At 43.1% G+C, this 26,199-nt stretch overlaps 1 protein-coding gene across 2 annotated transcripts in view; it reads left to right on the top strand.

The window, feature by feature from the left end:
• The first annotated feature begins 481 nt into the window (after nucleotides 1–481).
• The window catches only part of LOC139462315 (signal peptide, CUB and EGF-like domain-containing protein 1), a 120,451-nt gene continuing 94,733 nt past the window's right edge, over nucleotides 482–26,199 (top strand). For both annotated transcript variants that reach the window (XM_071243950.1, XM_071243949.1), the window contains exon 1: nucleotides 482–709. In XM_071243950.1, coding sequence (XP_071100051.1) covers nucleotides 676–709 — 34 coding nt within the window. In that variant the 5' untranslated portion in view covers nucleotides 482–675. The remainder of the gene's footprint in view (nucleotides 710–26,199) is intronic.

Genomic DNA, 26,199 nt, shown 5'->3' with positions numbered 1-26,199 from the left:
GTTGTATCTATCGGGCTGCTGTCGACAAATGACATTTAGCCTTTCCGCGGACCAGAGTCCCGACTACCGTCGACACCGACGCGAGATACTTAGATGGGTACATATTGACTCTGCCGTTGCGATCACGTCACTTCTGTGGAGGAAATTTGCCTTGCGGCTTTTCGTCACCTTAATTTGGGCCTGGCCTTGCCACGACTCTAAGAAGTGGATCATTGAGGAAAAACGCCTGATTAACAGATCGGATTAATTTCCCGGGAGAAAAAAAGACTTTTGTTTTTGACAGGTTATTGCAATGGAGCGAGGGCCAGCGCTGGTCTCTGCCGGACCCACGTAAGCGGGACCAAGCCCGTTGCAAGGAGCAGGCGAACGGACAGCCAGCTATTATCCCTCTTCTCCCTCTCTGCCCCGCTGCCGAACGTCCGCCGATCAGTCATCTGCCCAACTCGAGCCAAAGAAGACTCAGGGATTTCCCTCACTGAAAAAAATCACCGTCTCAATTGGGCGTGCCACGTGTGTGACGCTCCGCGCTCCCTCGCCCCCTCACAACGTCACTCGCCCCCTCCCCAGGATTTACCCCACCCGACTACCTGCTGTAGTACGGGGGAGCTGTTATGCGTCGCTAGTAGCTACCTGGAAATCTACTACTCTTACTGGACTTATATCACACATGTCAATATGCCGTTCTGGGGGTACCTCCTCTTCGTAACAGGTAAGCCGCTTTGTTTAATGTTGTCACATTGTTACAACTTTTTCTTTGAAGCCGCCATGGGTTATGATAATGGTATATACTTTGTACAGACATTGCTCTAAAATTGCGCTTGCTAAGAAATGAGTGAAAAGCGTCAACTTTGGCCTTTCACGGCCATTCTCTGACGTGTAAGTAGAACCTTCAGTGGAGTTTATTAACAAGACCCCTATTCGGTCTGGCAAACATAGCTTTCAAACAAACTAACAAATAGCGTGTTTATCGTAAATGCCCGTTTTGTTTACAAAGCCTTTCCGACTATTAGCGTCCCATTGAGGAGTGGAGTTGAGAGGGATAAATGTTTATCTTCTATGACGGGAGATGGGGAGATGGAGACAGTGCCCCACCTTAAGCCTCGCCAGGCCAACAAAAACGGCCGTGTGTCACGCGGAATGAAATAGTGACAAAGACAATCGCCTCGGTGACAACAATCCCGCCATCCCCCTCCACTCGGCCCTGCCTTGATCGCGGGGTCCGTTCGCCTCCCCCGGGGGGTCCGCTCCCTTCATCTTCCTCGCCGTCTTTTTATAGTCCTTAGGCTCTGATAATGTGACCATAAAAACCCCGAGTCGTATAACAGATAACGCTCCCTCATCTACCGGCCTCCATAGAAGAGCCCATCAGCTGTGTTGGAAAACTAAGCATTCCTCGGAGGTTCGGGAAAGCCTCTCTGATTCCGCCTGCTGGTTGACTGGTCATCATAAACTGCCACCCCAGAGTAAGGGGGGCTATTATCTCCGAAACGTGAGCACTTCACAGGCAGGAGCAGTATCAGCTAACGAAAGTGTGTAAAAGATCTCCCTGTACTATAAAACCAACGCTCTTACACATGTAACGTCACTTAACCACTTAAGCTCATCGTGTTTCAAAGATGATTTTGAGTTGCGAGACAGGAGGTGAAGATCCCAGCATTGCATTGTTTCACACAGTGTCCCGTGAATAGGAACTTGTTAACCCTTTATTGCATTGTTTTGCGTAGTTTTCCGTGAAGAGGAAATTGTTAACCCTTTATTACATTGTTTTACACTGTGTTCCGTGAACGTTGACTTGTATAGTCAATATTACATTGTTTTAGACAATGTCCCGTGAACGCTGACATGTATAGCTTCTATTACATTGTTTCAGACAGTGTCCCGTGAACGCTGACATGTATAGCCTGTATTACATTGTTTCAGACAGTGTCCCGTGAACGCTGACTTGTATAGTCAATATTACATTGTTTTAGACAATGTCCCGTGAACGCTGACTTGTATAGTCAATATTACATTGTTTTAGACAATGTCCCGAAAACGCTGACTTGTATAGTCAATATTACATTGTTTTAGACAATGTCCCTTTGACGCTGACATGTATAGCTTCTATTACATTGTTTCAGACAGTGTCCCGTGAACGCTGACATGTATAGCCTGTATTACATTGTTTCAGACAGTGTCCCGTGAACGCTGACTTGTATAGTCAATATTACATTGTTTTAGACAATGTCCCGTGAACGCTGACTTGTATAGTCAATATTACATTGTTTTAGACAATGTCCCGAAAACGCTGACTTGTATAGTCAATATTACATTGTTTTAGACAATGTCCCTTTGACGCTGACATGTATAGCTTCTATTACATTGTTTCAGACAGTGTCCCGTGAACGCTGACATGTATAGCCTGTATTACATTGTTTCAGACAGTGTCCCGTGAACGCTGCCATGTATAGCTTCTATTACATTGTTTCAGACAGTGTCCGTGAACGCTGACATGTATAGCTTCTATTACATTGTTTCAGACTGTCCCGTGAACGCTGACATGTATAGCTTCTATTACATTGTTTCAGACAGTGTCCCGTTAACGCTGCCATGTATAGCTTCTATTACATTGTTTCAGACAGTGTCCCGTGAACGCTGCCATGTATAGCTTCTATTACATTGTTTCAGACAGTGTCCCGTGAACGCTGACATGTATAGCTTCTATTACATTGTTTCAGACAGTGTCCCGTGAATGCTGACATGTATAGCTTCTATTACATTGTTTCAAACAGTGTCCCGTGAACGCTGACATGTATAGCTTCTATTACATTGTTTCAGACAGTGTCCCGTGAACGTTGCCATGTATAGCTTCTATTACATTGTTTCAGACAGTGTCCCGTGAACGCTGACATGTATAGCCTGTATTACATTGTTTCAGACAGTGTCCGTGAACGCTGACATGTATAGCTTCTATTACATTGTTTTAGGCAGTGTCCCGTGAACGCTGACATGTATAGCCCGTATTGCATTGTCTTAGACAGTCTCACATGAACGGTAACTTGTGTAGCTAATATTACATTGTTTTACACAGTGTCCCGTGAACGTTAACTTGTGTAGCCTATTGCATTATTTTACAGTGTCCCATGAACGTTCACTTGTATAGCCTTTAATACATTGTTTTACACAGTGTCCCGTGAACGTTAACTTATATAGCCTATTGCATTATTTTACTGTGTCCCATGAACGTTCACTTGTATAGCCTTTAATACATTGTTTTACACAGTGTCCCGTGAACGTTAGCTTGTATTGCTTTTATTACATTGTTTTACACAGTGTCTTGTTAACGTTCACTTGTATTGCCTGAACGCTGACTATACCTTGTGTTCCACTGTTTACACAGTCTCCTTCGAACGCAAAGACATGCATTTAGATTATAAGTCGTTTTTAAAAGAAACATTCACTGTGGAGAGAGATATATAACAATTCAAATGTACCTTCTGTTTTTATGAGAGAACAGGTGGTTGGTCCTCTTTCCTGTGAAGAGGTTTTCAAACAGTCATAAATGTGTAGTTGTCACGCTGAATGTGGGCGGGTTACAACAACCGCAGCACCCCTCTTCCTGTCCAATCTGGGCCTCATTCCACGAAGCCTGTGTTGAAGCATGGGTGTTATGATCACTTAACGCTAAGACCGCTTTGTGGAACGGGCCTCTGAACTGTAGAACAACCGGCGTGTACAGACATTGTAATATAACACGCGAGTATCCGCATCGTTGTTTGATGAGTCCCAAGCATTTTAATGCAACGCGCGAGTATCAACAGCTAGTGAGTTAGTCATGTTTAACGCCGCTCTGTACGATATTTCAGTTATATCACTGCGTGTCAGCGGGATGTGGGAGGAAAACCCGAAGTGACGGTGGGCGATGTAGTCCAATAGTCGAATACCAGCATTGCGGTACGATAGCCGGGTATCGGAAAAGTAGCAAAGTAGGCGAGTACCGACAATGAAGTATTACACTCGAGTAAGCAGTGCAGCACAATAGGCGAAACCAGTTACTGTACTGCAATAAACAAGTTTTGATCATAACGGTTAATGTAGTGCAACTGCCAGGTATTGCTCAAAACGGTTAATGTGCACCATACAAGTATTGCTCAAAACGGTTAATATGCGCCATACAAGTATTGCTCAAAACGGTTAATATGCGCCATACAAGTATTGCTCAAAACGGTTAATGTAGTGCAAGAGACAGGTATTGCTCAAAACGGTTAATGTGCGCCATACAAGTTTTGCTCAAAACGGTTAATGTGCGCCATACAAGTATTGCTCAAAACGGTTAATGCAGTGCAATAGACAAGTATTGCTCAAAACGGTTAATTTAGTGCAACAGACAGGTATTGCTCAAACAGTTAATGTGCGCCATACAAGTTTTGCTCAAAACGGTAAATGCAGTGCAACAGACAGGTATTGCTCAAAACAGTTAATGTACTGCAATAGACAAGTATTGATCAAAGAAGTTAATGCAGTGCAACAGACAGGTATTGCTCAAAGCGGTTAATGTAGTGCAACAGACAGGTATTGCTCAAAACAGTTAATGTAGTGCAAGAGACAGGTATTGCTCAAAGCGGTTAATGTAGTGCAACAGACAGGTATTGCTCAAAACGGTTAATTTAGTGCAACAGACAGGTATTGGTAAAACAGTTTATGTAGTGCAACAGACAGGTATTGGTCAAAGCGATTAATGTAGTGCAATAGACAGGTATTGCTCAAAACGGTTAATGTAGTGCAACAGACAGGTATTGCTCAAAACGGTTAATGTAGTGCAATAGACAGGTATTGCTCAAAACGGTTAATGTAGTGCAACAGACAGGTATTGCTCAAAACAGTTAATGTACTGCAATAGACAAGTATTGATCAAAGAAGTTAATGTAGTGCAACATACATGTATTGCTCAAAACAGTTAAAGTAGTGCACCATACATGTATTGCTCAAAGCGGTACAACACGCGAGTGACATCGGTGTAGAATGAGACGTAACGGCAGTGTAGGGTACCATCATAACGGCAGTGTAGAGTACCCGGCAGTGTAGAGTACCAGCATAACGGCAGTGTAGAGTACCCAGCAGTGTAGAGTACCATCATAACGGCAGTGTAGGGTACCATCATAACGGCAGTGTAGAGTACCCGGCAGTGTAGAGTACCAGCATAACGGCAGTGCAGAGTACCAGCATAACTGCAGTGTAGAGTACCCAGCAGTGTAGAGTACCATCATAACGGCAGTGTAGAGTACCCGGCAGTGTAGGGTACCAGCATAACGGCAGTGTAGAGTACCCGGCAGTGTAGAGTACCCGGCAGTGTAGAGTACCAGCATAACGGCAGTGTAGGGTACCAGCATAACGGCAGTGCAGAGTACCAGCATAACTGCAGTGTAGAGTACCCAGCAGTGTAGAGTACCATCATAACGGCAGTGTAGGGTACCATCATAACGGCAGTGTAGAGTACCCGGCAGTGTAGGGTACCAGCATAACGGCAGTGTAGAGTACCCGGCAGTGTAGAGTACCCGGCAGTGTAGAGTACCAGCATAACGGCAGTGTAGGGTACCAGCATAACGGCAGTGCAGAGTACCAGCATAACTGCAGTGTAGAGTACCCAGCAGTGTAGAGTACCATCATAACGGCAGTGTAGAGTACCCAGCAGTGTAGAGTACCATCATAACGGCAGTGTAGGGTACCATCATAACGGCAGTGTAGAGTACCAGCATAACGGCAGTGTAGAGTACCAGCATAACGGCAGTGTAGAGTACCCGGCAGTGTAGAGTACCAGCATAACGGCAGTGTAGGGTACCAGCATAACGGCAGTGTAGAGTACCCGGCAGTGTAGAGTACCAGCATAACGGCAGTGTAGAGTACCAGCATAACGGCAGTGTAGGGTACCCGGCAGTGTAGAGTACCAGCATAACGGCAGTGTAGAGTACCAGCATAACGGCAGTGTAGAGTATCCGGCAGTGTAGAGTACCCGGCAGTGTAGAGTACCAGCATAACGGCAGTGTAGAGTACCTGCATAACGGCAGTGTAGAGTACCAGCATAACGGCAGTGTAGGGTACCAGCATAACGGCAGTGTAGAGTACCAGCATAACGGCAGTGTAGAGTACCCGGCAGTGTAGAGTACCCGGCAGTGTAGGGTACCCGGCAGTGTAGGGTCCCAGCATAACGGCAGTGTAGAGTACCAGCATAACGGCAGTGTAGAGTACCCGGCAGTGTAGAGTACCAGCATAACGGCAGTGTAGAGTACCTGCATAACGGCAGTGTAGAGTACCAGCATAACGGCAGTGTAGGGTACCAGCATAACGGCAGTGTAGAGTACCAGCATAACGGCAGTGTAGAGTACCCGGCAGTGTAGAGTACCAGCATAACGGCAGTGTAGTGTACCAGCATAACGGCAGTGTAGAGTACCAGCATAACGGCAGTGTAGTGTACCAGCATAACGGCAGTGTAGTGTACCAGCATAACGGCAGTGTAGAGTACCAGCATAACGGCAGTGTAGTGTACCAGCATAACGGCAGTGTAGAGTACCAGCATAACGGCAGTGTAGAGTACCAGCATAACGGCAGTGTAGAGTACCAGCATAACGGCAGTGTAGTGTACCAGCATAACGGCAGTGTAGAGTACCAGCATAACGGCAGTGTAGAGTACCCGGCAGTGTAGGGTACCAGCATAACGGCAGTGTAGAGTACCCGGCAGTGTAGGGTACCAGCATAACAGCAGTGTAGAGTACCAGCATAACGGCAGTGTAGAGTACCAGCATAACGGCAGTGTAGGTTGCAAGCATAATGCTGAAACTCTCGTATGGCGTTTCAGAGTAATACGGAATTGTTGCCTACCTACAGTAAATTATGTTTGTAACGAACACGCTTATAACGAACTGACCGACATAACAATTTTTTTTTAAGTTCCGACCATTTGTTGTATAAATGCTGTTTATATGCTTTTAACAAGTTACGGTTATTACGAACTAAGGTTAGTGGTCCTTTCGAGTTCGTTATAACCGTAGTTTACTGTATCTGGATAACTGGCTTGCGTCTCTTACACTTTCATGGGCTTCCTTAGACTAAAGCTTAGTCTGAAAATATACACATGCACAAAAGTTAAGCACCACCCACCATATTTGTGAGCTGTTACTTTTGGCACTTAATGATGACTATTATAACGATATCTACGATTGTTATAAGCCGTATATGTAAACCTAATGTGATGCAAAAGTTGTCCCAAAGCAAGTTTATCTTGTGTTCCAAAAGAATATGAGCAGAAAGAATTTTACCGAAGACCAGAAATTGAAGGATTAGAAAACATTGAAAAACTGTCATGATATCAGCAGACCATATCAGGTGTCACATAGACACCCTAGGGAGTGCAGAGTCTATTGCAAGACAGAAACGTGAGTGACGTGTGTATGATCCACGGACATTGACCACAGCTTCAACCCTACGCCTCATACTCATTACAAGTCGTTGAATGCTTCTCTGAGGCAAACGGATCCATTCTTCATGAAGTGCGGCTTCAAGTCCAGCGAGATTTTGAACTGGGGGATCACAATGTCTGATTTTCCGGCCAAGAATGTCCCAGAGATGCTCAATCCGGACTACAGAGTGGGAATAGCTTCTTGACGCAAATAAGCCCAACTGCCCGAGATATGTGTGGTCTAGCATTGTCGTCCATGTAAACTGGTCTTGTCTGAAGAGGATGGTTGTCAAAATGAGGGACTACAAATGGACGAAGAACGCCATCTTGGTATTGTTGGCCATTCAGGTTTCCACGAATTGTCACCAGCGGAAGTTTCCAGCCGAAGGAAACACAACCCCATATCATGACAGAACCCCCGCCACATGCTAAGGTCTTCTGGATGTCCCTTGGTGCAAAACGAGTGTTATGTTGCCTCCAAACACGCATTCGACCATCAACAGTTCGTAGCAGCATTCGACACTCGTCAGACCAATGGATCCTTCTCCCCTTGGCCAAGTTCCATCGACTACGGGCACGACACCATATCAGACGATTCCGCATGTGCCTCTCAGTCAGTTGAGGACATTTTACTGGTCTTCTGGCGTTATATCCAGCCGCTCTGAGGCGACGCCTTACGGTCATCGTCGAGAGTCTCTGATGGGTAATCCACTGCAGTCTTAAATCTGTTGAAGTGGCAAATGGATTTCGTCTGACTATCCTGAAAAGACGTCTATCCACTCTGTTAGAGGTCTTTCTTGGCCTACCAGACCTATGCCTGTAATTGACATCATTGGTTTGACCATGTTTGACAATCAAACGAGTGATAACACTGTGATGACGACCCATTTGTCTTGCAATGGCCCTGCATGACATGCCAAATGAAACCACGTGTCTGAAACTTGAATTTCACTATTTATAGGGTAGGGGAACTGCAGCAACACGTAAAGCACGCTTTCCTTGTGGTATCTGGACAAATTTGGGTTCATGAAACTATGGAAGCCTAAGTCAGTCATACATCATCATATTTCGTATTTCTGATTCCCACACGTGAAATCAAGAGACTATGAATATGGTGGCGCTTAACTTTTGTGCATGTGTATATATAATTTTGATAGCAACAAACAACACCATTTAAAATGAAAAGGACCTCCAGGGAGATGGGAGATTCAGAACCTGTGGGAAATCTAGACTTGCTTCATTTAGGGCTGTTTATTACAGTAAAGGCTGGGTGGAAAAGAAATAGTATGGTTTTGGGACAGAAAGACAGACTAGGGCTAACTAATTTGCGTTTACGAATATCAGTGTTGAGGCTATGTCAGGTGGAATTATCTCTAGTACTCTATATTCATCGTAAGTTGACCCCTTTTAACTCCGTATCTAACCTCAACTCTGTGACCTGAGGTTTTTGCACAAATATCACATCAAATAACATGTTATGAGAAATATGGGATGCATAGGTAATCTTGTCAATTATCATATTTACGTCATCGAGTGAACACATCAATTACGTTAGGACTCGAGATGATATTTAAATATTACTGGACATGTTCTACTTAACGTGTATTTTCTGACTCATCTCAGTCTAAAAGTTGTTGCGACAATGTTTTCTTTTTTTTAGATAAATATAGTATGTCAAGTTGACAACACTACATTTATAATAAACTATTTTCTTTTTTTTAGATAAATATAGTATGTCAAGTTGACAACACTACATTTATAATAAACTATCACATCCATATGAGCTAACACCATATATTGGGGAATGTGCGCCTCAGTGAAGTATTAGACGTCGTGTCCCCTTGTGAAGTATTAGACTACGTGCCTCCCAGTGAAGTATTAGACGGCATGTCCCCTTGTGAAGTATTAGACTACTTGCCTCCCAGTGAAGTATTAGACGGCATCACCCCTTGTGAAGTATTAGACTACATGTCCCCTAGTGAAGTATTAGACTACGTGCCTCCTAGTGAAGTATTAGGCGGCATGTCCCCTAGTGAAGTATTAGACTACGTGCCTCCCAGTGAAGTATTGGACGGCATGTCCCCTTGTGAAGTATTGGACTACATGTCTCCTAGTGAAGTATTAGACTACTTGTCTCCTAGTGAAGTATTAGACTACATGTCCCCTAGTGAAGTATTGGACTACGTGCCTCCCAGTGAAGTATTAGACGGCATGTCCCCTTGTGAAGTATTAGACGACATGTCCCCTAGTGAAGTATTAGACTACATGTCTCCTAGTGAAGTATTAGACGGCATGTCCCCTAGTGAAGTATTGGACTACGTGCCTCCCAGTGAAGTATTAGACGGCATGTCCCCTTGTGAAGTATTAGACGGCATGTCCCCTTGTGAAGTATTAGACTACATGTCCCCTAGTGAAGTATTAGACTACATGTCTCCTAGTGAAGTATTGGACTACGTGCCTCCCAGTGAAGTATTAGACGACATGTCCCCTAGTGAAGTATTAGACTACATGTCTCCTAGTGAAGTATTAGACGACATGTCCCCTAGTGAAGTATTGGACTACATGTCTCCTAGTGAAGTATTAGACGACATGTCCCCTTGTGAAGTATTGGACTACGTGCCACCTAGTGAAGTATTAGACGGCATGTCCCCTTGTGAAGGATTAGACGACATGTCCCCTAGTGAAATATTAGAAAACATGTCTCCTAGTGAAGTATTAGACGGCATGTCCCCTTGTGAAGTATTAGACGACATGTCTCCTAGTGAAGTATTTGACTACATGCCTCCTAGTGAAGTATTAGACGACATGTCCCCTTGTGGAGTATTGGACTACATGTCCCCTTGTGAAGTATTAGACTACATGCCCCCAGTGAAGTATTGGACTACATGTCTCCTTGTGAAGTATAAGCCGACATGTCCCCTAGTGAAATATTAGACTACATGTCCCCAAGTGAAGTATTGGACTACGTGTCCCTTAGTGAAGTATTGGACTACATCCCTCAAAGTGAAGTATTAGACAACATGTCTCCTTGTGAAGTATTGGACTTCATTTCCCGTACTGAAGTTTTGGACTACATGTCCCCTAGTGAAGTATTGGACTACGTGCCCCCTCGTCAAGTATTCGACGACATTTGCCCTACTAAAGTATTGGATTACGTGTCCTCTAGTGAAATATTGGACTTCGGTTGCCCGAGTTATAGATAAGTGGGTATAGCGTTGACACACGCAAACAACATCCTTTAACATGTAGGCTATGTACTGTAGAATGTGGACATACTAGTACCCATTCACATATATCAGCCCATTTCTGGTGTCCCCCGCAGTGATATTGCTGGTATATTGCTAAAAGCGGCGTAAAACCATACTCACTCACTCACTCACATGTATCATGTCTGTATACATAAAACCACCTGTAAAAAATTATACCTGTTCACTTATATCATCAAACTGACGTTGTCAGCAAAATTTCAGCTATATGACGGCGGCCTGTAAATAATCTTGCCTGAGGCACACAAACCAGTGGTTGATATCATGAGCATCACCCTTCAATGTTGTGGAAGACAACCAAGTCACCGTGTCTGATCACGTTATGTGGACAATTACGACAGGCAAAATTGGCACTGGTGATATATTCTAACTTTATACATGTTCACATATATCATCCCTTGTATACAACCGTGATATAGCTGCAATACTGTTGATCGCAGCGTAAAGAAGTATTTATCCCTTCACAATTACCCACCCACCTCTATGTACATACCCATGCCCCAATGAAGGAAAGACCCGTTCAGATATATGGGGTTACCTGTATCCGACATGACTATTGGCAGTTGTTACTATCATGCTTGACCATTTCTGCCAGACATTCCTACTTCTAATTCCCAAAAGCGAAAAAAAAAGAAATGCCAAATTTTCATAATTTGATCAGGGATTAAATATCAAAACATATGCAGAATGAAAAGAACATGTAATTTTAAGGTGAAAAAAACCCTCTGAATTAACACTGCATGATTTTATTCGCATATATTTCTCAATGTTACGTTGGTTTGTTGCTTTATTTCTATTATTACCGTTGTAATATGTATTGTTACGGTTGTTATTACCCTAATTATTGTTATTAAACTTATCGCTAATATGTTAGAAAAACACTCCTTGCCAAGGTCACGGTGTTGTGTATTTGGGGTTGGTAATTGAACCGGAGGATGAAAAGAAACTGTCTTATCTCCCAAAGACAGACGAGAGCTACTAGTCACTGCAATTTAATAATGGTTTATTTATTGGGCGTTAAGTGGATGTAGTTGTTGTGCTTCTCAGACGTTCCCCCATTGTGTACTGGCAACTGTAAGGCAACACTGAAGCTGTTATCTCTCCGTAGATTATAACAAACCTGTCTCTCTCTCTCTTTGTGATTGCGTATTTTTTACACAAACAAAAACACAGTCTGCCCGTGCTTATGTTTACGATGGCGGGGCTTGATACAACTTTGCTGTGTTTAGTTGAGATGAATGATTTGGGGGTGACATGCATGTGCAAATGCATTAGGATCGCCAGGGGGTTGTTGAGTACACCCCGCATCTCCCCCTCCCCCTCATGCTGTAGTAAGGAGCTTTGGAGTTGAGTGAGCTGGAGTTTGAACTGCAGTTATGCTTAAGAATAAATACACAGAATAATAATTAGTGTATGTTGTGACGACGGGCTGGGACATTTGTCATTATGTTGATGTCACTGTGTCTTGTCGCTGGTGTCCAGGGGGACACTGAGTATTCGTATGGTTGCACATCGTACAGGTTGAAACATATGTGTGTCAGTTTAACTGGTTAGCCTGGTCTAATTTTATTGCTTGTCGAGATATATTGTGCATCTAGTTTCCTGGCTTGTCTAGGTACTACGTTCACGGTATATCTAGATACATGGCTTGCCTAGGTACTACGTTTATGGTACGTCTAGATACATAGCTTGTCTAGGTACTATGTTCATGGTACATCTAGATACATGGCTTGTCTAGGTACTATGTCTATGGTACATCTAGATACATGGCTTGTCTAGGTACTATGTTTATGGTACGTCTAGATACATGGCTTGTCTAGGTACTATGTTTATGGTACGTCTAGATACATGGCTTGTCTAGGTACTATGTTTATGGTACATCTAGATACATAGCTTGTCTAGGTACTACGTTCACGGTACATCTAGATACATGGCTTGTCTAGGTACTACGTTTATGGTACGTCTAGATACATAGCTTGTCTAGGTACTACGTTCACGGTACATCTAGATACATGGCTTGTCTAGGTACTACGTTTATTGTACGTCTAGATACATGGCTTGTCTAGGTGCTATGTTTATGGTGCATCTCGATACATGGCTTGTCTAGGTACTATGTTTATGGTACATCTAGATACATGACTTGTCTAGGTACTATGTTTATGGTACATCTAGATACATGGCTTGTCTAGGTGCTATGTTTATGGTACATCTAGATACATAGCTTGCCTAGGTAATACATTTATGGTACATTTAGATACATGGCTTGTCTAGGTACTATGTCTATGGTACATCTAGATACGAAGCTTGTCTATGTCCCACGTTTATAGAACATCTAGATACATGGCTTGTCTAGGTACTATGTTTATGGTACATCTAGATACATGGCTTGTCTAAGTACTATGTCTATGGTACATTTAGATACATGGCTTGTCTAGGTATATGGTACATCTAGAAACATGGCTTGTCTAGATACATGGTACATATAGATACTTGGCTTGTCCCTTCCTACCGGTTAATACCAACCCTCTTCCGACAGGTTAATACCAACCCTCTTCCGACAGGTTAATACCAACCCCTTCTTCCCAGTTAATACCAACCCCCTACTACCGGTTAATACCAACCCCTTCTTCCCAGTTAATACCAACCCCCTTCCTCCCGGTTAATACCAACCCCCTTCCTCCCGGTTAATACCAACCCCCTTCCTACAGGTTAATACCAACCCCCTTCCTCCCGGTTAATACCAACCCCCTTCCTACCGGTTAATACCAACCCCTTCTTCCCAGATAATACCAACCCCCTTCCTACCTGTTAATACCAACCCGTTCTTCCCGGTTAATACCAACCCCCTTCCTACAGGTTAATATCAACCCCCTTTCTACAGGTTAATACCAACCCGTTCCTCCCGGTTAATACCAACCCCCTTCCTACAGGTTAATACCAACCCCCTTCCTACCGGTTAATACCAACCCCTTCTTCCCAGTTAATACCAACCCCCTTCCTCCCGGTTAATACCAAGCCCCTTCCTACCGGTTAATACCAACCCCTTCTTCCCAGTTAATACCAACCCCCTCCCTCCCGGTTAATACCAACCCCCTTCCTACCTGTTAATACCAACCCCTTCTTCCCAGTTAATTCCAACCCCCTTCCTACCTGTTAATACCAACTCCCTTCTTCCCAGTTAATACAACCCCTTTCCTACAGGTTAATACCAACCCTCTTCCTACAGGTTAATACCAACCCTTTTCCTACAGGTTAATACCAACCATCTTCCTACAGGTTAATACCAACCCCCTTCCTACCGTTTAATACCAATCCCATCCTTCCAGTTAATACCAATCCCATCCTACCGGTTAGTACCAACCCCATCCTACCGGTTAGTACCAACCCCATCCTACCGGTTAGTACCAACACCATCCTACCGGTTAGTACCAACACCATCCTACCGGTTAGTACCAACCCCATCCTACCGGTTAATACCAACCCCCTTCCTACCGGTTAATACCTACTCCCTTCCGGTTAATACCAACCCTATCCTACCGGTTAGTACCAACCCCATTCTATCGGTTAACACCAAGGCCTTTCCCATCTAAAACCTACCCTCACATGTATGTATCAAATGACCCCCCCGGCCACCTCCATTCTAACATTTGCAAAATTTGGAAAGAACATCGTATCTTTGATGCCTTTGCCCAATCCATTTGACATTTAAGTGTTAATAGAACATGTTTAAAACAAAACCAGAATTGAACTTCTTGCTTTATGAGGGCGTGAAACAGAATATTTATTTCGAAGTTTATGAGAACATCTAAAGATGAGGAAATCCGTGAACCAAGATGAATGTTTTACCATATGTTAAAATAGCTTGACTCAAGGCATTGCTCAGGTTTAAATCTTACAAAAACGCGTCCGGAAAGCCTTTATCGTCAGCATTTCTGGCATGTAAGCTTTTGCATTCGGTGTTGATATGAGTCCTGGCATACAATTGTTGAAATTTACAAAGTCAATTTTCATGAAAAACACAAATAGCAACTGGCAGTATGATTGGTGAAGGTAATCCCCTTTTCTCAAATTATGCATATACAGTGAGCTATAAATAAGTCACGCCATATCTTGTCCTTTAGTACTAAAACATCTTCATCTGTAGCCTCACACCCGTGTGTACATACCCCCACATCTTCATCTGTACCCTCACACCCGTGTGTACATACCCCCACATCTTCATCTGTACCCTCACACCCGTGTGTACATACCCCTACATCTTCATCTGTACCCTCACACCCGTGTGTACATACCCCCACATCTTCATCTGTACCCTCACACCCGTGTGTACATACCCCCACATCTTCATCTGTACCATCACACCCGTGTGTACATACCCCAAAATCTTCATCTGTACCCTCACACCCGTGTGTACATACTGTGACATCTTCATCAGTACCCTCACACCCGTGTGTACATACCGTGGCATCTTCATCAGTACCCTCACACCCGTGTGTACATACCCCCACATCTTCACCTGTACCCTCACACCCGTGTGTACATACCCCCACATCTTCATCTGTACCCTCACACCCGTGTGTACATACCCCTACATCTTCATCTGTACCCTCACACCCGTGTGTACATACCCCTACATCTTCATCTGTACCCTCACACCCGTGTGTACCCCTTCATCTGTACCATCACACCCGTGTGTACATACCCCAAAATCTTCATCTGTACCCTCACACCCGTGTGTACATACTGTGACATCTTCATCAGTACCCTCACACCCGTGTGTACATACCGTGGCATCTTCATCAGTACCCTCACACCCGTGTGTACATACCCCCACATCTTCATCAGTACCCTAACACCCGTGTGAACATACTCCCACATCTTCATCTGTACTCTCACACCCGTGTGTACATACCCCCCACATCTTCATCAGTACCCTCACACCCGTGTGAACATACCCAACATCTTTATCTGTACCCTCACACCCGTGTGTACATACCCCCACATCTTCATCTGTACCCTCACACCCGTGTGTACATACCCCCACATCTTCACCTGTACCCTCACACCCGTGTGTACATACCCCCACATCTTCATCTGTACCCTCACACCCATGTGTACATACCGTGACATCTTCATCTGTACCCTCACACCCGTGTGTACATACCGTGGCATCTTCATCAGTACCCTCACACCCGTGTGTACATACCCCCACATCTTCACCTGTACCCTCACACCCGTGTGTACATACCCCCACATCTTCATCTGTACCCTCACACCCGTGTGTACATACCGTGACATCTTCATCAGTACCCTCACACCCGTGTTTACATACCGTGACATCTTCATCAGTACCCTCACACCCGTGTGTACATACCGTGACATCTTCATCTGTACCCTCACACCCGTGTGTACATACCCCTACATCTTCATCTGTTCCCTCACACCCATGTGTACACACCCCTACATCTTCATCTGTTTCCTCACACCCGTGTGTACATACCCCCACATCTTCATCTGTACCCTCACACCCGTGTGTACATACCCCTACATCTTCATCTGTTTCCTCACACCCGTGTGTACATACCCCCACATCTTCATCTGTTCCCTCACACCCATGTGTACACACCCCTACATCTTCATCTGTTTCCTCACACCCATGTGTACACACCCCCACATCTTCATCTGTACCCTCACACCCGTGTGTACATACCCCCACATCTTCATCTGTTCCCTCACACCCATGTGTACACACCCCTACATCTTCATCTGTTTCCTCACACCCGTGTGTACATACCCCTACATCTTCATCTGTTTCCTCACACCCGTGTGTACATGGCCCCAGAGTCTGATGTATTGTTGTTCGTTGCTCGTGATAACCAAGCCTTTGGAATCGACAAAGATATTAAAGGGAAGACAATGCTTTCTTGCATTCATATTTTTGTACATTCTGGAACTCTGAATTTAAAGAGATCATCCGCGTAAATAATCCGGAGCAGCGCACTACGTGCCTGTCTGTAAACATCAAGTGCTTTCTGACATCGGTGCCAAAATCGGAAATGTAATCCCTTCTTGTTCCCGTTCTCGTCAATTTAACTGAAACGAGGCGGTGTCTGATGGTTTAACCATCTCCAAGACAGCGCGACACAGACGTACGGGGTTCGGTCGGTGCCACCGAGTTAACAAGGGAGGAGTTAAGGCCTAATGTTGACCTTTAGAGTAAAACCTAAACTGTATAAGTTGTAGACAACAGTGTCTAGTCAAACATGGTAAAACGTGAAATGTGCATATTTTACAGACAACAGTTTCTAGTCAAACATGAAATGTGCATATGTTACTGACGATACTTTCTAATCAAACATGAAATATGCATATGGTACTGACAACAGTTTCTAGTCAAACATGAATTATGCATATGTTTCCGGCAACAGTTTCTAGTCAATCATGAAATATGCATATGTTACTGACACTAGTTTCTAGTCAAACATGAATTATGCATATGTTTCCGGCAACAGTTTCTAGTCAAACATGACATGTGCATATGTTACTGACAATAGTTTCAAGTCAAACATGAATTATGCATGTTTCCGGCAACAGTTTCTAGTCAAACATGAAATATGCTTATGTTTCTGGCAACAGTTTCTAGTCAAACATGAATTATGCATATGTTTCCGGCAACAGTTTCTAGTCAAACATGAAATATGCATATGGTACTGACAACAGTTTATAGTTAATCATGAAAAATGCATATGTTACTGACAATAGTTTCTAGTCAAACATGAATTATGCATATGTTTCCGGCAACAGTTTCTAGTCAAACATGAAATGTGCATATGTTACTGACAATAGTTTCTAGTCAAACATGAATTATGCATGTTTCCGGCAACAGTTTCTAGTCAAACATGAAATATGCATATGTTTCTGGCAACAGTTTCTAGTCAAACATGAAATATTCATATGTTACTGGCAACAGTTTCTAGTCAAACATGCAATATGCGTAAGCTACTGACATGAATGTGTATAAGTTATTGACAACAGTTTCTCAGAGTTTGTCCTCTTAAACAATGTATGCCACACTTGTTATTCCACAATGTAGCGATGCTTCGAATTCATTCTTGAACGGATAAACTGTAGACAAGTGAATTTAAAATCACAATAAATGATGATGTCAGTAGTCTTATAAACAAATATTAAGGGTGACAAGTATTGTTCCCGAAAATCATGAAAAATATTTATCATTTGTTTCACCCACCAAATTCCTTTAATGATCATGTTGGATATTCTGATAGACTAGAGCAGCAGCCATACCCTTACCCCCACCAGATATTCAAATGGCCGGTGCCTATAAGACCGGCATCACTTCGTGCCATCCTCGCTGACACGCCGTTGATACAGGGTATACACAAATAACGGCGGCGTTAACCCAACTCACTCAGAGGTCACTGTGTCCAACAGAGGGTTGTTTGTTGTATGCATGTGAATATATCCTAACATTGCAGACTGCTAATCACCCTTTTAAACAGCATTTGGCCTGAAGTTATAACGAAATAAATATCAAATCTGAGGGTTTTCTCTAAACACGGTTAACGTTTTATTGCAGATCAGTTTTTCATGTAATCTGTTTCGCAGGGAACACGGGTTCTTTAGTCATGGTTGCTAACCATAGTCATAGATAGACTTAACGTCCTACGAATGAATCATGTTCAAAGTAGGCATTGTCTTTGACATCATGCCATTGAAACGCCATGTTCGTTTAAACGTTAACAAACTGTTACTCGATATAGACCTGAACTACCCAACAAAAGTCTTCGGTCACAAAATGAAGACAAAATCTTGCTACAATTGTTTGTATTACTGCCACTGCTTTGTACTGCTGAAAGTAGACGCACTCCACCAGGAGCCTCTTTTTGCCAGACAATGTCTCACAACTCCTCACAGCGCCTTTCACCTGTTGCTGAATACAAACCATACACCAGCAGCTCCTGGCATCGACGGGCACCTGCTTCTTGTATATAGACTGGAGTGTTGTTCATCAAAGATTGTATATATCAGTTTTATTGTGTCTGGAGTGGTGTACATCACTCGGGCAGGGCCAATGATTGCCATAAGCTGGCCGGGGGCACAGCCATGTTGCCTGCCAAGTCCCTCGTGCCAGGGGGGGGGGGGGGGGGGGGGGGGGGGGTTTGTTTGGACCGGGCTAGGTGTAAGACATGGCAGTCCCGGGCCGGTTACACGCTGCAGTGAATGATGAGCGGATTAATGTCAGCTTGGTTTAACCCCTCATCTCATTTCACTTCATGACGAATTAATTCAAGGGTTTAGAACACTCTACCTTTTCCCATGTTTTTTCTCTCCATCTAACAATTTATTTCACTGAGCACTTTCAAACAATCTATTCATTTTCACTATTTACCCCAAATTATTGACGTTTGGGTATTTTCCACAAAACAAACCCCCATATATTCATTTTTTCACCATTGCCAACGAGCTATTCGTTTTTGGCATATTTCTGAACAAACTATTCTTTTAAAAAATCTTCCCACCCCATAGAAGTTGAATGGATGTTCCCTAATGAGGTATCGGCGTATAGATTATAGAGCTGTGAAATCGTCATTAACATACCCCGACCAACTGTTACAATGTGAGTGATGCCACAGATGTCGACTGTGAAGGAGTGCATGTAATGCATGTCGCAGTGTACATTTGTGTCGTTGTATGATTGGTTAACAGGTATCGAGATTGATGCATTACAGGTCACTTCAGTGAAACCTGGTCCGGACATAGTTCAAATTGTTCATTGCATAGTTTTTAGACGTTCCTAACAGTTGCAGTCAGGAAAACGGGGTGTCTGAATTAACGGGGTTCGGATTAGTGGGTTACCAGATTAGTGGGGTCCGGACTAACGGATGTCTAGATTAACAGGGGCCAGACTAACGAGTGTCTGGATTATCGGGGTCCGGACTAACGGATGTCCAGATTAGAGGGGTCCGGACTAACAGGTGTCTGGATTAGAGGGGTCCGGACTTTTGGGGGTCTGGATAAGAGGGGTCCGGACTAACGCGGTTCCACTGTTAGCATTTGCCCAATTGATGTTTACTGATCACACAGAGCACCCTACATTGCAAGTGTAGCCTATGGTTGGAGAGATGGACTAATTACCCCTTTATCGATTATGTAGCCCGAAAAACAGACATACACTGTACAGATATTCAGGTCAAGCCCTGAACACACCCCATTAGCTTTACAAATTAGGATTCGATCCCGACTGACCTATGACATGACATTTGCCATCCAGTGACCTATCCCGTTCCGGCGATGACTCGTGAGATCCAAGATGGCAGAATTTCCTCAACAGATCTTGTTTACATTGACACAATGTCGTCGGGAGTACTCATCTATGTCATTGTTGCATGAGAAAAATATATTTCCTGTGTTATCTGTTCAAGATTTCACAGTGATATACGTATATATTTCTCGAGGTCATTTGGTGCATTCACGTCTTAGCTCGACCAGTCGCCCCTGTCGTTATATCATCCCACGCACACATAAAACTCGATACATGACGGTTAAGGTCGGTGTTTTTTAACTGAAATTAAGATTTTCGAATAGGTCCTCAACATACTTGTTGCAAGAGGTAACTAAATTGGATCGTGTTGTCAGGTGCTGTGATAATATAATTATAATCAAAATCATAATAATGAAAGTTTTCACCGGTTTGTGGGTGGTTGTTCTTGTTTCCAGGCACTCGTTTAGCCCTCACTGGGTTATTAAGAGGCCAATGGTGTTATAAATTCATGCATTTCAGGGTTGATTGTCTACTATTTCAACAATCCTAATCCGCTGTCGTATGACGTCACGCCCGTGATGACGTCATCACCTATGTCATTGTCTCCCCATTAACATTATCGTCTCGTTTTATTGATGTGATTATTTCTTGTTTTACTTTCAACCATGTTATTCCACGGACAGTACTATCCTGCTTTCATGGGCGCCCAGGTGGCCCAGTCGTCTAAGTCACCGCAATTCGCTGTGCAGAGTTGCGTCTCATGGACACGCCAGGAACCTATGATTGTGGGTTCGAATCCCGGTTCGCCCCGATTATGTTTGTAGGCTTGTCAGCACTATACCGTGCTCGTGGGTTTCACCAAAGTAGTAAACGTCTAAAACCTGCATCACTTCGGGCTTTCCTCCCACATTAAACTGACACGCCGTGATATGACTGGAATAGTGTTAAAAGCGGCTTAAAACCCAACTCACTCACTCAATTCGATGTTCAGAATTTGAATACCCTGAAACATACCCCTCTCAGTTGACTGAAATCATTTTTTTTTGTGAAACCCAACATTGTTGTAATGGGATGCTCAACCTAGGTGTGCCTAGATTTTATGGTGTTCAAGCTGACTCCTAAATCACTGCCTTCACCGCTATCCTTTATCCACTTGTGTACAGTGAATCACCTTATACCCGGATGTGAGCGTTTCCGCTGAAATCGACCTGATTTATGTTGAAGGACAGATGTGTTTTATTCAAAAAAAACTTGGACGACCTGTGCCTCATCTTGATACAACGTAATATTAGTATACTGACAGAGTATAGCTCAAGGCCGAACAAAAAACATCTCAATATGGTATCTTGACGTACCCTATTTTCGAACAGTTGTGATGGCAATGCTGATACTTTGAGGGATGAGTGAATCAAATCTCAAATTCTGCTCTATACCTGTAGGCGGTGTTTTCAACAATAGAATTCAGCTACTTTCCGGAAGAAGAAAACGTCCTCGATAAAAGGCGTGATCTCCATTGCCTTGTGTGTAAACTTCCGCTGCACTCGAGTGACGTCACCTATTTTCGAACACCTGATTGGTTGGTACTTTAGCAGGGTTTCCACGAATGAACAGACATGTTCTGGCGCACAGTTCTCAACATAATTCTTGCAGGTTGGATTTAAATCTCGAAACCTGTTCACAAAATATCAATGTTTGTCAAATTATAGTGTTCACACTATTTTACCAAAATTCTGAATGACAACGGAATGTTCTGACAGGTGTCACTACTTCACATGAACCCAATGTTGACAGGCCGATCATGTGCACTCTCAAGGCGACAGCTTTGATCAGGTCACAGCTCTTTACAATTATAACAAAATCTTAACTTTCTGTTTACACTTTCGTAACGACCTGTTTCAATACGTAACCTATGACTTGACAGTCTCATCATGGTGATATACTTCCTGTCGTTATAACGCAATATGTCTAAATAAGACTCATACATTAAAGTGGGCTTGATTTTTCATACTACCACAATTTACAAATTGTTGATATACCTTACGCTAGTTTTTAACAAATATAAACGTTGCTTGAAAACATTACATTGAAAAACACATTCTTCGGATTAACAAGTCCTGGTAAAAGACGTAATGTCCCTTGGAATACAGGTTCCCAAGAGAGATCGTCCGGATGATGGGGCTTCCGGACTAATGCAGGCAAACACGTGAGTGTGTTTTGGGATGGTAAATTTCCCATATTAGGAATATCCATTGTATTTAGCAAGCATTGGTGAGTTAGATACATAGCGTGTATTCCTAACACAGGATATTTCCATAATTAGCGTGATAACCTCTTTATCATGTAATGTCATTCTTAAATTCTGCCGTCGAAAAACTATTCTCTTATCTCACAAACGGTACCTAAAAAAGTTTTCCTGGAATGCGCACCTAAATATATATATAACGTCAGAAGGTCAGTGATTAGTCAGTCGGACTGGGGCAAGAGGTGATATAGTTCGAAGTAGAACCTGTTTTTTTAGGTAGCCACATCCAGCTGTTTTGGAAAAAAACCAAGCCCCAGAGGCCTACGCGCACAGGTGTGGAAACTGATCTCGCTATTATTTCACAACTTGTGTCTTAAAAGTTGCCCAAACTTGTGAAATGCATCAGCTACTTCCCTGTCAGACGGCAATACGTTGATAATGATAACAATTATCTCAGTTATTTGTCCAGACAATGATTATTTCTGATTCGGTGAGATGTTTGTTTGTCCTTATAGGACCCCGAAGGATACCGTATTTATCCGTTGGCTTTATTTTCCCCAAAGAACTACCCATCATATGATAAATGAGGTTATCACACATGTTGTTAGAAAAGCAGATTGTATCAAAAAATGCAACGAATATCTCCAGAAACGACAGAGGTTGGAGTACGGATACAATACCCCTGAATACATTGTCAATTGTGAATTTGTTTGATAGGTATTACTTAGAAGTTGACGGATGACAAGATAGACACAATTTTTATGGATAACAACTTCTTTAATACTGTAAAAAAAAAAATTGTGAATGGTGAGACTGAGACGCCCAAATACCCCCCCCCCCCCCCCCGAACATGAATCATCCATGTATGACGGTCATTTGCACTTGTAAGGGGTGCATTTGGGATATTAATTCATTTAATGAACGTGATCAATTCAGTGATTGTGAATACAGACTACAGTGACTCACGCTACTGTACGATTTGATCGTTCGGAGTCCAATTAACAGTACGATGATTCTGCAAGTCAGCGTTGCCAATGCGCTTAATGTGTAACAGTCTGTGATTAGCAAATTGCTACACATCCGCCACACGATCGACCCCGATCAGGAGGCCCTTGGTCCACAACAACCGCCCGGAGTTGCCTGATCAGGACCCGAGTTCTACAGAATCGAGAACAAACAGACAATCAAATCGGCAACCGCCTTCACAGAGAAACTGATGTCATCGTTTTGGGAAGGCCAGTCCAAATTGACTTTATGCAGCTTATCTGCGTTCTCAATGGTGACTTGTAATCATAAATTTAACAAATTACCATATTGCAGACCGATTCCAATTGGCGGAGACAATGTAGATACTTGGAATAGGCGATGGTCACGTGTGATATTCTCAGAAAATCCAGATTTACCCTTGGTTTTCCATATGCGTGGTCGTGTTGCGAGACGTGCCAATGAACGTAATTTCAACGTCAATTTCCGCCAACAAGACGCTCATGGTGGTGGTTTGGAGGTAGTTTGGGGTGCGATCACCATGACGGACAAAACGCCAGTACTTAACATCAAGACCCGTGAACGTGAAAATCGGGGTAGAATAGGTCTTTAGCAACCCATGCTTGTTGTAAAGGGTTATAATGCTTGTCGTGCGAGGCGACTATAGGGATCAGGTGGTCAGGCTCGCTGATTTGGTTGATGCTTGTCATCATATCCCAATTGCGTGGATAGAGGCTCATGATGTCAATCACTGGACTGTCTGGACTAGAATATTGTTGAGTGTGGCGTTAAACAACAAACAAACATACAAACTTATCGCCAATGGGAGGGTCACAGGACAGTATTGTCATGACAATCATACTATCGTTTGCATGCAACGCTGGTTGACGTTTTGTCTTCCAATATGACAATACGTGCCCACCGTGGTCGGATGTCAGCTGCGTTCTTTCAACATAGTAGTATATGCCCACATAAATTGCCATACACAGTGTTAAGTTGATATATGCCCCTAGTCGTTCAAGAACTGTGTGACTGGATGCTCAAATAACCATTGGGCGGTCTATCAGGAACATGTCACGTCAAACCAACGAATTCTCGTTGAATCGTGGTGAAAATTAGTTTACCTACCTCAAAACGAACGACCGTTTAATATTTACTTTCACAGCAGTTTTTTTCCTCTACATTCAGCGATTTTTTTATATATATATTTGTGGCAAATTTGAAAAGAATCCAAGGCCTCCCTTTGTGTCCATTTCTCTTGAACACACATGTCTTCAACCTTTATTTCTCAGAATGCACCCTTCTTCAGATCAATTAGGCAAATTGTTTTTCCTGTTTCTCTATGGGGCATGTATTTGTGTTAAGCATTTGTTATATCCTTTATTGTAACGATCTTTACCGACATTAAACACATCTTCATATTTATCAGATGCTTGGATATTCCCTACGTTTAACATACAATATATAGGTACTGGGCAATCCCGTTCGTCTGGATATCAAGCCTTTCGAGCTATTACTCTCTGCAACATCTTTAAGTGAGTGAGTGAGTATCGTTTTACGCCGCTTTTAACAATATTCCAGCAATATCACGGCGGGGGACACTTTAGCTACCCGACCGCCCCACAAAATCTTTGTGTAACTGAAGAGATAATACGTTATACCCGTGATTCGTGAATCTAGACTATTTTATTGGGAACGGGACGGATATGACATTTTTCATTGTTTGTAAGATAAAAGATATTAACGTCAACGCCAGAGAATAAACAACTATAACAGATTTCTTTGGTCGTAGAAGGCAAAAATAGCCATGAAAGTAATATGAATGGATAACGGATAAATTAGGGATGACACCAGGTGTTCGCGAACAGACAAATTAGATGAAATATAAAAGTCTTTGTTTGAACGTGGCATGTATGGGAGTAATGACTAATGGGGCGTATGAACTACTTCTGGTGGGAAGATGTCGTCATGGTGCTCGCTTAATCTATGCTCCGAACTTCAAGCACCGTAGGTGAATCAATTGAAGTATCTCTGTGAAGGATACTCTGTATATTCGGCGAGAAGAAATCGAGATGACCCATCAATGCTATGAAACTGAACTATTTGTAATTCGCATAGGCGTTTGTTTAGCGTTACACAAACATATGGTTTACCATGAGGTATCAAGAGTTTGAAATATAACGGCCATTTAGTTCATGAAAGTGTCGATAAGAGGCACTTTACGCTGTTGGATGTCCCATTGTGGCACTGCGAAGGGTTAGAGGGCCCTAGTGTCTCGTGGAGAGCCCTCACCATCTCTTTGAAGACAGTTAACAACATGATTAAACCTCGCAATGTCTTCTCTGCTCCATTCACGTAGCAGACAGGCTGTTGATTCTTTGGGAAAGTACATGGCGGAAAACGTGTTTAGTGCTAAAACCTCAGTAAGTGGAGTGCCACCCCTCTCGTTATTTTACGTGTTATACAGAGGTGTGCAACGTCACTGAAAACAAACATGGCGGCCAAGTGTCGTCTGCTCCTCACAGACGCTGACCTCTAGTTCCGGGTTGTTTGATGCAATGTGTCAGAGTTTAGGTCATGCCTGGGGGTCAACTGTGTGGCCGGTTTTGTTGACACCGTCATTGTCCCATCTTCAGGCGTAGCCGAATAAATTGCAGCTGAGAAATCGGAATTGCAAAAAAACGATAGTTGACTGTTTTTCCGTATTTAATTCGACTGACGCATCTGTATACATTACAAAGGAGTGTCTCATATAAAAACCGTTCTCACTGTTTTATATTCATGGAATTTAATACATTTGAAGAAAGGTAGAATATCGTATCTCTTTAGCTGCTGCTGATGGTGATGGTGATGGTGATCTATAAGCAATTTTTCCTGCTCCATGGAGGATATAACCATCATATAGTTCTACCTGAGGGATACGAGTGAGTGAATGTGGTTTCACTCCAACTATACATTTCAGCCGTGTAAATAATCTCGATCGGACAACCCG

Source organism: Haliotis cracherodii, unplaced genomic scaffold (genome assembly GCF_022045235.1).
Source record: "Haliotis cracherodii isolate W230 unplaced genomic scaffold, xgHalCrac1.p SCAF_15, whole genome shotgun sequence".
Taxonomy (NCBI): Eukaryota; Metazoa; Mollusca; class Gastropoda; order Lepetellida; family Haliotidae; genus Haliotis; species Haliotis cracherodii.
The sequence above is the reverse complement of the archived record's forward strand: the minus strand, read 5'-3'. Positions and strand labels throughout refer to the sequence as shown.